Source organism: Gigantopelta aegis, chromosome 2 (assembly GCF_016097555.1).
Source record: "Gigantopelta aegis isolate Gae_Host chromosome 2, Gae_host_genome, whole genome shotgun sequence".
Taxonomy (NCBI): Eukaryota; Metazoa; Mollusca; class Gastropoda; order Neomphalida; family Peltospiridae; genus Gigantopelta; species Gigantopelta aegis.
The window spans coordinates 35,092,154-35,110,728 of NC_054700.1; the positions used below are offsets into that span (position 1 = coordinate 35,092,154).

At 38.9% G+C, this 18,575-nt stretch overlaps 1 protein-coding gene across 7 annotated transcripts in view; it reads right to left on the bottom strand.

Moving 5' to 3' along the window:
* The window catches only part of LOC121384461 (protein unc-13 homolog B-like), a 254,702-nt gene that overhangs the window by 152,494 nt on the left and 83,633 nt on the right, over positions 1–18,575 (bottom strand). For 6 of the 7 annotated variants that reach the window (XM_041514875.1, XM_041514902.1, XM_041514896.1 and 3 more), the window contains exons 4-6: positions 8,294–8,411; positions 6,808–6,931; positions 2,144–2,226 (exon numbers count right to left, since the gene is read on the bottom strand). In XM_041514875.1, the coding sequence (XP_041370809.1) occupies positions 2,144–2,226; positions 6,808–6,931; positions 8,294–8,411 (325 nt within the window). The remainder of the gene's footprint in view (positions 1–2,143; positions 2,227–6,807; positions 6,932–8,293; positions 8,412–18,575) is intronic. The other variant, XM_041514890.1, reaches the window with a different exon arrangement.

Genomic DNA, 18,575 nt, shown 5'->3' on the forward strand with positions numbered 1-18,575 from the left:
TTATGAAACTGGAAAATCCACAAAATCTGGTAAGTTGTTTGTAAGTGCAGTTAGACAGGGCTATAAATGGCATACACGCTACTGAACCTGTTATAAGAATGACCCTGCTTGTGAATTACCATTTTGACTGCTTCTGGTTTTGGCGAATGCTGTGAGCGCATCGAACAGATTTTGGACTCAACATTTATTTATATTCTTCCTTTGGAGATGACACAATTAAACTATACCTTATTCAAGACATTCTTCTGTCATATTTGCAAACTGTCCGAGATGAAACAGTTGTGAGTTTTTTAATTTGAATCAGTATATTTATTCTTATGTTGAATTTTCTGTGTTAACATATCTGTCACGAATCATCAGAATCATGTGGGGAACAGTGGCTATCTACAATATGTGTCAAAAGCAGTATAAGCTATCTGTTTTCTGTTGTGTTGCTAACATATATACAAAAATACCTGTGGCTACACAAGCATTCAACTTCGGTCTAAGAGAAGAAACCTCTGCAGATTCCAGTCACACAAGTAACCTTATTTCAAGAGTACATTTTGGGAAAAGCTTCATTCCAGTAAGCCTTTAGAGTGAATTTTCTGAGTTGCCAGTCAAACAAATGCTCTAAGACTGGGGTATCAAAATCCATGGTATGTGCATATCAAAGATTATTTGATTTGATGCCATTCAAAAGCCCATGTGGCCACAGTGAGTTTCTTCCATTAGAAGCATATGAAAAAAAAAAGTAAAGTTTGTTTTATTTAACGACGCCGCTAGAGCACATTGATTTTTTATCTTATCATCGGCTATTGGACGTCAAACATATGGTCATTCTGACACTGTTTTTAGAGGAAACCCGCTGTCGCCACATAGGCTACTCTTTTTACGACAGGCAGCAAGGGATCTTTTATTTGCGCTTCCCACAGGCAGGATAGCACAAACCATGGCCTTTGTTGAACCAGTTATGGATCACTGGTCGGTGCAAGTGGTTTACACCTACCCATTGAGCCTTGCGGAGCACTCACTCAGGGTTTGGAGTCGGTATCTGGATTAAAAATTCCATGCCTCGACTGGGATCCGAACCCAGTACCTACCAGCCTGTAGACCGATGGCCTGCCACGATGCCACCAAGGCCGGTAGAAGCATATGAAGACCTACAGGTAATACCACACATCACGCATCATACCCTGTATATATGTTTCTTTGTTTCAATTGTTTCTTTGCCATTTAAAACATGGGGTAAACTTTACACTTGATTTATTATGGCATTGAGCCAGTCTTAAATTTAAAACAAATCTGGTTAGCTCTAATTTGACGATTTAAATGCTCAATCAGTCAACATTTTTACTTTAAAGTATTCGTGTTTGTTTTTTTTTAAATGAAAAGAAAAAGAAAAGACACAATTAAACAGTCTTTTTCTGTTTACTGCTTTAAAAAACTCAATTATGTTAAAGGAAGAAAACTAATAGGAAGAAATTATGACTGAATTAATTTTTTTTTTTTTTTTTTTATAAACCAATTTAAAAACTTTAAAACTTTCTATTGTCCAAAAGTCATAGATCTGGGTAATTTAATAAATAGATCCGTTTCTTTTTAAATGCATTTTACAAATAAAGGAAAATGGGAGAAATTATGGCTGAATGAAAATTTCTTTTATTCAGTTTAACTTTTAAATATTTATTGTCCTAAAAAATATATCCAAATTCAAATCAGTTAACCTCCTCTTGTTCTAGTTTTTCTTGTTTACAGCCAACAATATTTGTTTTAAGGTTGCCATATAAGAGATGAAGGAAGAAAACGTTTTATTTACTGACACACTCAACACATTTTATTTACTGTTATATGGCATCGGACACATGGTTAAGAACCACACAGATATTGAAAGAGGAAACCCACTGTCGCCACTTCATGGGCTACTCTTTTTGATTAGCACCAAGGCATCTTTTATATGCACCATCCCACAGACAAGATAGTACATACCACAGTGTTTGTTACACCAGTTGTGGAGCACTAGCTGCAATGAGAAATAGCTCAATGGGCCCACTGACGGGAATCGATCCTAGATCGATTGTGCATCAGGCGAGTGCTGTACCACTGAGCTACATCCCGCCCATGTATAAGAGGTGACGTAAGCACGTAAAGATGTAAAGCGTACCTCCTGGCTCATGATGGAGTTGAGTACTGACAACTTGTTCTGCAGCTCAGCCGCCTCTGCCTCAGGCAGATCTGCAACGACATCTGAAGTCAGTGCAAATAAAACATTGTAAGAACTCAGGAAAAACAGTATAATTATAATAAAATATAACTTGATATCAGATCTGCAACGAGATCTGAAGTCAGTGCAATAAAACATTGTAAGAACTCAGGAAAAACAGTATAATTATAATAAAATATAACTTGATATCAGATCTGCAACGAGATCTGAAGTCAGTGCAATAAAACATTGTAAGAACTCAGGAAAAACAGTATAATTATAATAAAATATAACTTGATATCAGATCTGCAACGAGATCTGAAGTCAGTGCAAATAAAACATTGTAAGAACTCAGGAAAAACAGTATAATTATAATAAAATATAACTTGATATCAGATCTGCAACGAGATCTGAAGTCAGTGCAATAAAACATTGTAAGAACTCAGGAAAAACAGTATAATTATAATAAAATATAACTTGATATCAGATCTGCAACGAGATCTGAAGTCAGTGCAATAAAACATTGTAAGAACTCAGGAAAAACAGTATAATTATAATAAAATATAACTTGGTATCAGATCTGCAACGACATCTGAAGTCAGTGCAATAAAACATTGTAAGAACTCAGGAAAAACAGTATAATTATAACAAAATATAACATTACACGAAGTCAGTGCAATAAAACATTGTAAGAACTCAGGAAAAACAGTATAATTATTACAAAATATAACATGATATGAAGTCAGTGAAATAAAACATTGTAAGAACTCAGGAAAAATAGTTAATTATTACAAAATATAACATTATATGAAGTTAGTGCAATAAAACATTGTAAGAACTCAGGAAAAACAGTATAATTATTACAAAATATAACATCATATGAAGTCAGTGAAATAAAACATTGTAAGAACTCAGGAAAAACAGTTAATTATTACAAAATATAACATTATATGAAGTTAGTGCAATAAAACATTGTAAGAACTCAGGAAAAACAGTTAATTATAACAAAATATACCATTATATGAAGAAAAACGGTTAATTATTACAAAATATAACATCATGAAGTCAGTGCAATAAAATGTAAGAACTCGGGAAAAACAGTTAATTAGTACAAAATATAACATATCAGATCTGCAATGACATATGAAGTCAGTGCAATAAAACGCTGTAAGAACTCAGGATTTTTAAATTTATTATTACGAATTATAATATTATATCAGATCCTGAAGTCAGTGCAAGAAAACATTGCAAGAAAAACAGTTAATTATTACAAAATATAACATTATATGAAGTTAGTGCAATAAAACATTGTAAGAACTCAGGAAAAACAGTATAATTATTACAAAATATAACATCATATGAAGTCAGTGAAATAAAACATTGTAAGAACTCAGGAAAAATAGTTAATTATTACAAAATATAACATTATATGAAGTTAGTGCAATAAAACATTGTAAGAACTCAGGAAAAACAGTTAATTATAACAAAATATACCATTATATGAAGAAAAACGGTTAATTATTACAAAATATAACATCATGAAGTCAGTGCAATAAAATGTAAGAACTCGGGAAAAACAGTTAATTAGTACAAAATATAACATATCAGATCTGCAATGACATATGAAGTCAGTGCAATAAAACGCTGTAAGAACTCAGGATTTTTAAATTTATTATTACGAATTATAATATTATATCAGATCCTGAAGTCAGTGCAAGAAAACATTGCAAGAAAAACAGTTAATTATTACAAAATATAACATTATATGAAGTTAGTGCAATAAAACATTGTAAGAACTCAGGAAAAACAGTTAATTACTACAAAATACATGTATAACATTATATCAGATCTGCAACAACATCTGAAGTCATGCAGTAAAACATTGTAAGAACTCAGGAAAAACAATTTAATTATTACAAAATATAACATTAATTATAACAAAAAGTCTTTGCTTAAAACGATCAACTTTCAAAAAACACACAACAAAGTTAAAAAGAATATAAAAACCAACATTTCATTACAGACTTCTTCAAGAGTACATGTGTATAATAACATTAAATAGATCTGCAACAACATCTGGTGTAATTGCAATAAAACATCACAAGAACTCAAGAACAACAATTTACTGTGTCATTATTATAAAATAACATTACATCATATATCTTTTATTAAATAACACACTACATGTAAATCAGTGAAACAATCTTTAACTTTTCCAGTCATAGTGTGAAATGTGCTGAGGTGTTGGTAAACCAACATTCCTTTCCTTTCTTCTTGTCATCAGTAGTTGTTCAATAAGAATTTCTATAATAAATGATCGATACACACAGATCTCGGACAGAGGACGGATTAATTCTTTAAATTACAGGCATCTTGGGAAATACAAGAACAATGGATAGAAAGTAGGTCCTCCATAAAGAATAGTAATCGACGTACATATAAAATAAAGTACAGATGATTTGGGTAATGCACCACTAGAGCACATTCAATGATTAATCATTGGCTATTGGATGTCAAATGTTTGATATTTTTTTACATATAGTCTTAAGAATTAAAGTTTGTTTTGTTTAATGACATCACTAGAGCACATCGATTTATAAATCATCAGCTATTGGATGCCAGACATTTGTCAATTTTAATATATAGTCTTAGAGAGGAAACCTGCTACATTTTTCAATTAGCAGGAAGGGACTTTTATATGCACGTTTGCACAGACAAGACAGCACATACCATGGAGCACTGGTTGGGATGGGAAAAACCCAAATCGAGAATGGGTCTACCAAGGGGATTTGATCCTATTATCCACTCACCTCAGGGGAGCACTCTATCAACTGATCTAGATCCCACCCCCACATATATAAAGATGGTTTTGGAATTCCTCACGGATTACTTGATTAAAAGCATAAGCACAACAATTAATAAAATTCCATATACATGAACCCATAATTTTTGAGTAAAATTGTTTTAGACAAAATCTATTCAAAGTCATGGTTTCTTGCATCACATTCATGGTTTCTTGACACACATTCATGGTTTCTTGACACACATTCATGGGTTTTGACACACATTCATGGTTTCTTGACACACATTCATGGGTTTTGACACACATTCATGGTTTCTTGCATCACATTCATGGTTTCTTGACACACATTCATGGTTTCTTGACACACATTCATGGGTTTTGACACACATTCATGGTTTCTTGCATCACATTCATGGTTTCTTGCATCACATTCATGGGTTTTGACACACATTCATGGTTTCTTGACACACATTCATGGTTTCTTGACACACATTCATGGGTTTTGACACACATTCATGGTTTCTTGACACACATTCATGGTTTCTTGCATCACATTATATTAAGTCAATAAAAGTAAAAAACATTTTCTTTTCCTCTAGGTTACTGAATACATTATTTAACCACATTACTTTTTATATACTGGTGAGAATCAAGATCAATAAATCATTAGGAAACATGCAACTAGCCTCGATGGTGCAGTGGTTAAGCCATCAGACTACAGGTTGGTAGGTACAGGGCTCACAGCCCGGTACCGGCTCCCACCCAGAGTGAGTTTTAACAACTCAATGGGTAGGTGTAAGACCACTACACCCTCTTCTCTCTCACTAAACACTAACAATTAACAACTAACCCACTGTCCTGGACAGACAGCCCAGATAGCTGAGGTGTGTGCCCAGGACAGCATGCTTGAACCTTAATTGGATAGAAGCACGAAAATAAGTTGAAATAAAATGAAAGGAGACAGGTTTTAAATTTAAAATGTTTTTAGTAAGAACAAATTTCCTATCAATTCTTCTATAAATATATTTCAATGAGGAGATTTCTCCAATGTTCAAATCTGTCATCTAGTTTTGATATGTTAATCGTTTTTAATTCAGACCAATAGTGGGTTATTTCTACACAGTGTATCAGGTGTGGATTTAGGTAGGGAGGCCAAGGTCCTCAGGCCCCTTCTATTTCTCATCAAGTAATTACTTTTGCCTTTGTATAAGGTGATTATAGTTGCTACTGAACTACATAATATTAAATGTTTCGGACACCCTTTATTAAAAACCCTTAGATCTGTGCCTGCATACGTATATCAGGATAATAAAATCAAGTCTCTGTCTAACACCACATAGTAACCAAATCTCACCATTTAAGGTGAGCTATCACTCTCGCACTCCATCACTCCCCTGAGACGAGTTCAAGGAGAGTGATTTTTAGCTCCCCTTAGCATGTGAATTTATATGTATTGATATACTAATATCTAAAATGGCTTCCAATATTCTAAATTAGAGGAGCAGTTAATCCTTATGTAATGTGATGGCGTGTAGCACATGGTTGATTTACTTACGTTGTGGACATCACTGCGTGCTGGTGCTGCTATTAATATGACATCATGGAAAAGCTCAGTTCAGGACATCATTGCAGCACTAATATTTTCATATACTTACCTGTTCTGACACCCAATAGCTGACGTGTATTTTTGTGCTGGGGTGTCGTTAAACATTCATTCATTCATTCCATCTCAGACACAAAAAGGTAAATCAGTTTCCTCGATGTTTTTTTTTTTTCATGGTTAGTTCCGAGTAAGAATTTAACACTTGTAGAAGTAACTGACCGTAAGGGAGTTCGAAGCGTGCATCGATGAGGATCTTGTGACCGGTGGGAAGGCGTGTCCCAATTACCTCCCCATTCTGAACAATCAGCTCACTCTCCAGGCACATCCACCGGCCTTCCCCCTCCTAAAACAACACATCACGTTGTTTTCTTAAATCATTATAAATATTCAAAAATTTCTTCTTAATTTTACAAAATATTAAAGAATTTCTATCTTAATTTTATAAATATTCACAAATTTCTATCTTAATTTTATAAATATTCAATAATTTCTATCTTAATTTTCAATTGCATTTTCAAATTTATCAATTCTGACTACAGGTTGTTTAGCTGTCATTTAGCATACTTGAAATCTTCACACTCAAAATCCCCCACCAAAACAAAAGAAGCATCTTTTTGAAGCTAGAAATTTATCTACAATTTACTATGACTCAGTCTTATGGAAAAGTTTGCAGTATGCAGTATAATTGTTTAGAGAGGCAGTGCATCATATTTTCCAGTACTTTAACTGTTTTCAGTACTTAACACACCATTGTAAAACCAGTAAATAGGAGGTTACAGGTTATGTGTTAGTGGAACAGATTTAAAAAAAAGTATGGCGAGACCACTAAATATATCTTAATAGCTATGACCACAAAAAACCCTGGTGAATACCAATAAATCTGTGTTTAAAAGGAAGGATTTTTGTCTGTGGGCAACCCTGGGACAACAACACGGCACCTTACCTACCGGTATATGTACACAATTGCACGAGTCTCCCCTGAGTTGTCAGGCCCTTTAAGGTTCCTAGGGAGACATCCCAGCATCATATAGGTCTAATTAACGAGCTACTCTCAACTCACTAAATTCAAAACCTATGTTAGCTCTCTATCTTTTTTTTTGGACCAACCATTCAAAATTGCGCCAAACTTCCTTAAATCAAAATTGTGCACCTTTTCCATTTGGCATTTTACTTTGCTTCTTCAAAATTCCATAGCACCATTGCCCCCCCCCCCCCCCCCCCCCCCCAACCACGGTCGGGCTGCTGGTGCTCCCTTGCACCTGCCAGTGCTCTGAATGTGCACATAAAGCCCTATGACCTGACCTGACCTCTGTGGGCAACAAGAAAATTGTTAGAATGACAAGAAAACAATTGTGTTGTCAGACCAATAAATACCTATTTATCGGTGATATATTTATCAATAAGGGGAGATGAAAAATGTTGTAAAACCATTAAATACCTGGTTGGATTGATGTATTTTATTAATGAGATGTGAAGAGAAGTAAACTGCATTGTGAGACCACTAAATGCCTGATGGAGTGATGTACTTTATTAATGAGATAAGAAGTAAAATGTGTTGTGAGACCACTAAATACCTGGTTGGAGTGATGTCCTTTATTAATGAGATGAGAAGTAAACTGTGTTGTGAGACCACTAAATGCCTGGTTGGAGTGATGTATTTTATTAATGAGATCAGCAATAACTGTGTTGTGAGACCACTAAATACCTGGTTGGAGTGATGTATTTTCGTCAGTGGTAGCCAATGGAGACCGAGCAGTTTGTCCCACAGCATGCCCTTGTTCCACACTTCAATAACCAGCCCCGTGTCCAGCCGCATTGTCTCACTGTAAAGAAATGGAAATAAAACAATAAATTAAAACTCATGATAGCACATACCACAGACTTTTATACATCAGCTGTGGGGCAGTACTTGAGAGAGTCCACTAAAGCCACTCCATCCTTTGAATAACTGAATCTCTGAGAGCTCTACCCCATGGCTACATCTCACCCTTGAAATACTTTGTGTGTGTGTGTATATATATATATATATATATATATATATATATATATATATATATATATATACATACACACATATATATATATATATATATATATATACTGAACAAAAAAAGAAACTTCCGATTTGTACATATAGTATTTGTTGTGTTAAAGAATTCATTGTGTAATGAAATTATATAGGTAGTATTAGACTTGAGCTGTATTATCAGGATTCATGAATTTTATTGATTATTTTTGCACTGTTAATCGTCGACAATGTGAAACTCAATTTGCACGTGCATGCATGATTCGACATGTCCCGTGTAGTATTCGGTCAATTTGTTTTACTTGTCTTACTGACACTGTTGTCAAGTGAATGAAAACGCTTCAAAATTTGTAAAAAAAACAACGTTTTTTTACATTATAGCATTTTTAGTATGCCAAGAATACCCAATAGTTTACTCGAATGGGCGACTGGCATGCTTGATGCTGGCATGTCGACAGAAGACGTTGCAAGGCATGTTGGGAGTTCTAGTTGAGCGATTACGGAATCTTCGCGTAAGATTTCGAACAACAGGAAGCACTGACGACTTGCCATGTCGTGGACGTCCACGTGTTACAACGCGTGATCAAGACCGTTATATCATGAACACGCATTTGCGCAATCGATTCCAAACTGCCACTGCTACTGCTGCTAACACACCTGGGCTTCATAATAACTGAATCAGTGGGCAAACTGTTCGTAATCGTCTGCGGGAGAACGGTTTACATGGACGACGTCCTTACGTCGGATGCGTTTTAACGCAACGTCATCGTCTAAATCGTCTTAATTGGGCACATGTACACACTCGTTGCATACGGCGACGCTGGAATACCGTTCTTTTTTCGGATGAATCCAGATTTTCTTTACAATGTGGTGATGGCAGGGTGCGTGTCTACTGTAGGAGAAATGAACGCTATGCTGACTGTTGTGTTCTTGGACGAGATCGTTTCGGGGGTGGGGGTTGTGTCATGGTCTGGGCAGCCATTGCCCATGGTTATCGTTCACCACTAGTCGTCATTGATGGCAATTTAAATGCTCAACGTTACTGCGATGACATTCTCGCTCATCACGTTATTCCTCTGTTCCATAACAATGCCAACATCTCGATTTTTCAGCATGATAATGCCACCTCTCATACAGCTAGAGACACTGTAAATTTTCTTAGGACAAATAACATTGATTTCATTAATGACTGGCCCGCTGAAAGTCCTGATCTCAAACCCATCGAGCATGTCTGGGATAGTCTGGACAGACGATTGAGGCGTTGTCCCAACCCACCCACTAACATCAACGAACTTCGTCAAGCGCTCATTCAGGAATGGAACAATATTCCACAGGCAGAAATCAACACTTTAGTCAATTCTATGCACCTGCGATGCACTGCTGTGGTTAATTCAAGAGGTGGTCATACCCGTTATTAAGTTTTTTTGTTTTTTTTAAACCTCTACCAAAATTTCTCCCAGTTTCTGTTAACCTATGGTCATGATTTTTGCACCAAACAATGCATCATGGAACACTCTTTAAACGCATATATAACAATTATTCCCCCGGTTTGTTTTCATCAAGTTGTGTTCAAGCAAAGTTAGCGGAAGTTTCTTATTTTGTTCAGTATATATATATGTGTGTTACAGCTGAACATCTTTCTTGGTGTGCAGTATAATTTTTAACAATTTATTTATAATTCGTTTTCAAAAATGTGTGGTACATTTTTTTCCAGTTAAACAAAATCCAACAAAATAATGATTCGTAACCCTGAAATATATTTGGCAAATTAATTCAATTTGAATTTATTAAAGTTTGTTTTGTTTAACGACACCAATGGAGCACATTGACTAGTTAATCATTGGCTGTTGGTAATTCTGACATGTAGTCATCAGAGAAAACCCGCTACATTTTTTCTAATGCAGCAAGGGATCTTTTATGTTCATTTTCCCATAGACAGGGAAACACATACCACAGCCTTTGACCAACTGTGGTGCACTGGTTGGAATGGAAAAAATCCAGTCAGTTAAATGGATCTACCGAGGTGGTCCGATTCTGTGATGCAAGTATCTCAAGCGAGCACTCAACCAACTGAGCTAAATCACACCCTGACTTGTAACAAGGAAGGAAATAGTTTTATGTAACGACGCACTCAACACATTTTATTATGGTTATATGGCATCAGACATATGGTTAAGGACCACACAGATATTGAGAGAGGAAACCCAACTGAGCTAAATCCCGCCTCAGGGCAGGTCAGAAATGTAATAAGTCAATTCATGATTGTTGGAAACAAGGATATATTCCAACCCTCAAGATACAATTGTAAGAAATGCAATAAGTCAATTAATGATTGTTGGAAACAAGGATATATTCCAACCCTCAAGATACAATTGTAAGAAATGTAATAAGTCAATTCATGATTGTTGAAAACAAGGATATATTCCAACCCTCAAGATACAATTGTAAGAAATGTAATAAGTCAATTCATGATTGTTGGAAACAAGGATATATTCCAACCCTCAAGATACAATTGTAAGAAATGTAATACTGGTAAGTCAATTCATGATTGTTGAAAACAAGGATATATTGTAACCCTCAAGATACAATTGTAAGAAATGTAATACTGGTAAGTCAATTCATGATTGTTGAAAACAAGGATATATTGTAACCCTCAAGATACAATTGTAAGAAATGTAATACTGGTAAGTCAATTCATGATTGTTGAAAACAAGGATATATTGTAACCCTCAAGATACAATTGTAAGAAATGTAATACTGGTAAGTCAATTCATGATTGTTGAAAACAAGGATATATTCCAACCCTCAAGATACAAATTAAAACTGATATGGACAGTTTTTTTAAGTTTCCATCTACTTTTGTCTATCATATTCTGTTACATTTCTGTACATATAGTACAACGAGCCAGGCTTCTTTAGTGGACAGCAATTCCCGATGGATTCACAAATCAAGGAATGGATGAATAATTGCATTTGGTACCATCACTCCATCACTGCAAACCTTAGCACTGGCAAGCGACCAGCACTCCATCACTGCAAACCTTAGCACTGGCAAGCGACCAGCACTCCATCACTGCAAACCTTAGCACTGGCAAGCGACCAGCACTCCATCATGCCCTAGTCCTTTCATGGGGGAACACAGACCAGTGCACTTATAGATTCTTCCATAATCAGCCCAGTGGACTTATAGATTCTTCCATAATCAGCCCAGTATAATGTGGACTGCACGGTCCCAGGTGGCCGGGTTCAAAGCCTAATGAACTGTAACTGTAGTTGATGCAGGCTATAATGTACGGCAGTGACTATGAACCCCAACTCCTCGGGGACTCCAGCCATTTGTAATTCTTCCAGCACACTGTGAACTCCTCCGGTACGTTAAGTGCTGTGTTCCAAGAGTTCCGACACACAGATGTTGAGCCGATATGATGATGAACAATCATATATTGTAGCTAGTTTCCTGGAAGGATTTCGGTCAACGGATTTAATGGAGTGTACACGTACCATTAATGAGAAATAAGGATTCAATATCTCCTCTCCGATTCTTTATTACTTGTAGATTCCATCTGAAAAACCACCGTGGTGTAAATAACTGGTAAAATAACCTTAAAAACCTGTTTATAATGTAGCTTCTCCATTCTGAAAACATGAGAACAATCTATTGCTTGCATGATGGCAATTTCAGGTCAGAAATTTCAAATAAGTAGACCAGGAGGGAATGAATTTCACAAAAAGTTTGTTTTGTTTAACGATACCGCTAAAGCACAATCCTTTATTAATCATTGGCCATATAGTATTGGAAAGAAAAACTGCTCCATTTTTTAATTAGTAGCAAGAGATCTATTACATGCACCATCATACAGACCATGATCTTTTATAGGCTAGTAATAGAACACTGACTGAACCCCTGTGATGGACAGAACTCTCTGGTGAAGTCAGAGGTTGTGCCCACGACAGGCATGCTTCAACAGTTCTCTGATGGAAGCATGCCAAAAACTACCCACAGGCACACCCACTGGCTGAAACGAGAAAAAGCCCAATGGGCCCACCAATGGGGAAATTCCAGCAAATGCATTTAAACAACACAAATATTTATAAAGTATTTCTTTTAAGACCAACATTAAAAAATGTTTGTTATGTATGCTTGTACACTCGAAAACATGTTGAGAATTGTGACGCATTGTAAGTTCACAACTACAAACAATAAAGAAAAATGATGAAAGGAGAGTTAAAACCACCCATCACCTTCCATGTTAGGGTGAGAACAAGGCAGTGCTCGCCTATCATGGTGAGGCCTGTTAATTACCAGGGCTTGCACTGTTGGTAGCCAAATTAGCCATTGGCTAATTGAAAAAAACCAAAAAGGCTAAAGGCCGTCCCACATTAGCGCAGTGCGTCGGCAGCGAAAAATCACTTCCAATGAATTACCATATACATACCCCCACTAGCGCAGCGCATCAGCAGCGCGTCAACAGCGCATCAGCAGCACGTCAACAGCACATCAGCAGCGCGTCAACAGCGCGTCAACAGCGCATCGATGTCAGTTTTGTTTTTTATCATTCCAAAAGCGATTTTTGCTGCTTGCTGCTCTGACGCGCACAGAAACCCCCAGTTTATGATGTCATAATGTTGTAATATTTTAGGTCTTCCACCAAAAAATACCCCACACCATTGACGATTACTGAAAAACAATGCCAAAACAAAATACTAACAAAGAAAGGTTGATCATAGAGGTGCAGAAACACCCATGCATATACGACATCCAATCAGTTAGTTACAAAGACATGGAAAACGCAGCCAATGCCTGGTCAACGATGTCGTGTACCCAAAACTTCCTCTTGCGTTTTTTTTTAGTAATTTTCTATACAAATACATTAAAACCAATTTACTTGAAATTATCTTGACATTAGCCATGTTTTCAAATCAAATCCGTTTTTCTTTTCCTCTTTTTAAATTTTTTTCTCTCTTTTATTTCTGTTTCACACGCTGCGTATATGTGGGCATTATTGACGCTTCACTGTTGATGTGCTGCCGATGTGCTGCTGATGCACTGTCGATGCGCTGCGGTAGTGTGGGACAGCCTTAATACAATTTGCAAGTGGCTAAAACGAAGTGGCTTAATTTACAATACATGTATATGCATCCCTCAAAATTTGGAATGTAATGAGCAATTTCACTGCAAATGTTTTTTTTTTTTAAAACCCCACAAAAACAAACCCTGTTAGAAAATTTATCAAGGGCCCAATTCACTAAACTCTCGCAATTTTGCGATCTCGCAGTGCAATGCTAAAAGACTTACAAAGAGGATGCTTTGTTGTCTAGCAGAGCCTAAGAGACCTTTGTGAATTAGGCCCCTGCACAATATTTGTATGAATATTGGGTATATATTTTGTCACCTCAAGATGATCTGAATGTTGAGCGCTGAATATAATATGCACATAAAACAAACAGAAAAAAAGAAAGAAATGTTTTATTTAATGACGCACTCAACACATTTTATTTTACCGTTATATGGCGTCAGACATATGGTTAAGGACCACACAGATTTTGAGAAGAAACCCTTTGTCACCACTACATGGGCTACTCTTCCGATTAGCAGCAAGGGATCTTTTATTTGCACTTCCCACAGGCAGGATAGCACAAACCATGGCCTTTGTTGAACCAGTTATGGATCACTGGTCGGTGCAAGTGGTTTACACCTACCCATTGAGCCTTGCGAAGCACTCACTCAGGGTTTGGAGTCGGTATCTGGATTAAAAATCCCATGCCTCGACTGGGACCCGAACCCAGTACCTACCAGCCTGTAGACCGATGGCCTACCACAACGCCACCGAGGCCGGTATAAAACAAACAGAGCCAGAAGCATGTAATGAATGATATGTTTTTGTGCTGACATCCAATGTAGAGCCTGCATCTTGGCTGCTCTGGGGTGGGACGTAGCCCAGTGGTACAGCACTCGCTCGATGCGCGGTCGGTGTGGGATCGATCCCCGTCAGTGGGCCCACTAGGCTATTTCTCATTCCAGCCAGTGCACCACGACTGGTATATCAAAGGCCGTGGTATGTACTACCCTGTCCGTGGGGTGGTACATATAAAAGACCCCTTGTTGCTAATCGAAAAGAGTAGCCAATGAAGTGGCGACAGCTGGTTTCCTCTCAATATCTGTGTGGTCCTTAACCGTATGTCTGATGCCATATAATCGTAAATAAAATGTGTTGAGTGTGTCGTTAAATAAAACACTTTTCTTTCTTTCTTTTCTTGGCTGCTCTGGCTCTCGGTTAACAGGTTAGTGGAAGAGCACATGACAGGTTACAGGTGACAAGGTTAAACGTTTACCACAGGGACTGCAGCTAATTTGATTAATTACAAATGTAGCATTAAAAAAATCATCTATATTTACTTTCCCAAAGACAGAATAGCACATACCATGGTATTTGACTCAAATGTTTAACATAATGTTCAACATACACCAAATTTATTGTCTACGATCAGAAAAAAGTCATTAAAGGCTGAGTCCACATGTTACGCAGGACAGGCCCCACATTTTGCTGTTATTTGTTTCACAAGTTTTTGTGTCTAACATTAGATAAAAATGATAAAAAAAAATATCCACCTCAGACAACAATAGTCATACATACAGGATAACTCCTGCTTAGAAATCACAGTAATATTTTCTTATGAAACACAACATTCCACAACCAACACAGACACTCTCCCACTGAGACAGACACTCCCCCACTGAGACAGACACTCCCCCTGAGACAGACACTCCACCCCTGAGACAGACACTCCACTACTGAGACAAGACACTCTCCACCACTGAGACAGACACTCCACCACTGAGACAGACACTCCACCACTGAGACAGACACTCCACCACTGAGACAGACACTCCACTACTGAGACATACTCTCCACCCCTGAGACAGACGGACACTCCTTCACTGAGACAGACACTTCACTACTGAGACATACACTCCACCCCTGAGACAGACACTCCACCCCTGAGACAGACACTCCACCACTGAGACAGACACTCCACCACTGAGACAGACACTCCACCCCTGAGACAGACACTCCACCACTAAGACATACTCTCCACCCCTGAGACATACACTCCACCACTGAGACATACTCTCCACCCCTGAGACAGACACTCCACCACTGAGACGGACACTCCTTCACTGAGACAGACACTTCCCTACTGAGACATACACTCCACCCTTGAGACAGACACTCCACCCCTGAGACATACACTCCACCACTGAGACATACTCTCCACCCCTGAGACAGACACTCCACCACTGAGACGGACACTCCTTCACTGAGACAGACACTTCACTACTGAGACATACACTCCACCCCTGAGATAGACACTTCACTACTGAGACATACTCTCCACCCCTGAGACATACACTCCACCACTGAGACATACTCTCCACCCCTGAGACAGACACTCCACCACTGAGACGGACACTCCTTCACTGAGACAGACACTTCACCACTGAGACAGACACTCTTTGACACAGACACGTCACCACCGAGACAGACACTCCACCGAGACATACACTCCACCACTGAGACACACTCCACCACTGAGACAGACACTCCACTCCTGAGACAGACACTCCACCACTGAGACATACACTCCACCACTGAGACAGACACTCCACCACTGAGACATACACTCCACCCCTGAGACAGACACTCCACCACTGAGACACACTCCACCCCTGAGAAAGACACTCCACCTCTGAGACAGACACTCCACCACTGAGACATACACTCCACCACTGAGACATACACTCTACCCCTGAGACATACACTCCACCACTGAGACATACTCTCCACCCCTAAGACAGACACTCCACCACTGAGATGGACACTCCTTCACTGAGACAGACACTTCACTACTGAGACATACACTCCACCCCTGAGATACACTCCACCACTGAGACAGACACTCCACCACAGAGACACACTCTACCCCTGAGACAGACACTTCACCACTGAGACAGACACTCTTTGAGACAGACACGTCACCACTGAGACAGACATTCCCCCTCTGAGACATATACTCTAACCCTGAGATCAGTGAGACAGACACTCCTCCACCGAGACAGACACTCTACCCCTGAGACAGACACTCTCCACTACTGAGACGGACACTCCTCCACCGAGACGGACACTCCTCCACCAAGACAGACACTCCACCCCTGAGACAGACACTCCACTCCTGAGACAGACACTCCACCACAGAGACAGACACTCCACCACAGAGACAGACACTCCACCACAGAGACAGACACTCCACCCCTGAGACAGACACTCCCCCTCTGAGACAGACACTCCCCCACCGAGACACACTCCACCACCGAGACAAACACTCTCCACTATGGAGACAGACACTCCTCCACTGAGACAGACACTCCTCCACTGAGACAGACACTCCTCCACCGAGACAGACACTCCTCCACCAAGACAGACACTCCACCCCTGAGACAAACACTCCACTCCTGAGACAGACACTCCACCACAGAGACAGACACTCCATCCCTGAGACAGACACGCCACTCCTGGGACAGACACTCCACCCCTGAGTCACACTCCTCCACTGAGACAGACACTCCACCCCTGAGACACACTCCACCACAGAGACACACACTCCACCCCTGAGACAGACACTCCACCCCTGAGACAGACACTCCACCCCTGAGACACACTCCCCAACTGAGGCAGACACTCCTCCGCTGAGACAGACACTCCACCCCTGAGACAGACACTCTCCACCACTGAGACAGACACTTCACTACTGAGACGGACACTCCACCACTGAGACATACACTCCACCCCTGAGACACACTCCACTACTGAGACAGACACTCCACCCAAGACAGACACTCCACCACTGAGACAGACTCTTCACCCCTAAGACAGACACTCCACCACTGAGACAAACACTCCACCACTGCGACAGACACTTCCCCACCGAGACACTCTCCACCACCAAAACAGACACAATACCACAGCAACAGACAGTCTACCACTGACCAAACCGCTGCCTGTGTGTAACATGGGGAAGACGGCCGATGTATATAATTGGCCTAGAAAATACCACAGCAACAGACAGTCTACCACTGACAAACCGCTGCCTGTGTGTAACATGGGGAAGACGGCCGATGTATATAACTGGCCTAGAAAATAGGACGTCGTCAACTGGGGCCCGCTAACTGGTCAATGATATCCCGTATTGATCGGCCGACTATTTACACCAAGCTGTCGATAGTCTTCAGTGGTTAATGCCCCCATCTCTGCGAGGAAACGACCATATCTTTCTTATGCAACCGGAGTTTGATTCTCAAACAGATGCACCGCACAAATGACGCAAACTGTCAAGTCGGCGATAACGGTGTATTTACATAATTCCATTACTTTGTGATCAATGTGGACAAAATGGTACGAGATTCCATCAACTAACATGGATGTGAATCAGGCAAAGAGTTTCAATAAGGGTCTTGGTGAAAAGAAAAATCCCATTATAGATGAAACGCACCATTTTCAATACACATAGAAATGAATGATTACTCGTAACTCAATATATTGTTAATCAGCTGTCGTTAGACGTCTAACATGTGATGATTATGACACTTGATTCTAAACAGTAAAAGAATCTATGGCAAACATAGGAGAAAGGAAAGGCTTATTTGTTTAATGACACTTTTAATCTATCGCTATTTGATACAAACTTTTGGTTATTTTCATTAAGGACTGTCGGTTATTTTGTTTTATGCTCATTGTGGTATGAACAAAAAACATCAATCGCAAAATGTGTTAATCAGTGAAGCCATTCTCACATAAGTTTGTGGATGATAAAAACATGCCAGCAAATGCTGTTTTAAAAATGAATAGTAATTATAAAGTAAAATATTTTTTCCTCCATCAATAACCTTCATCCGTGTATTGAG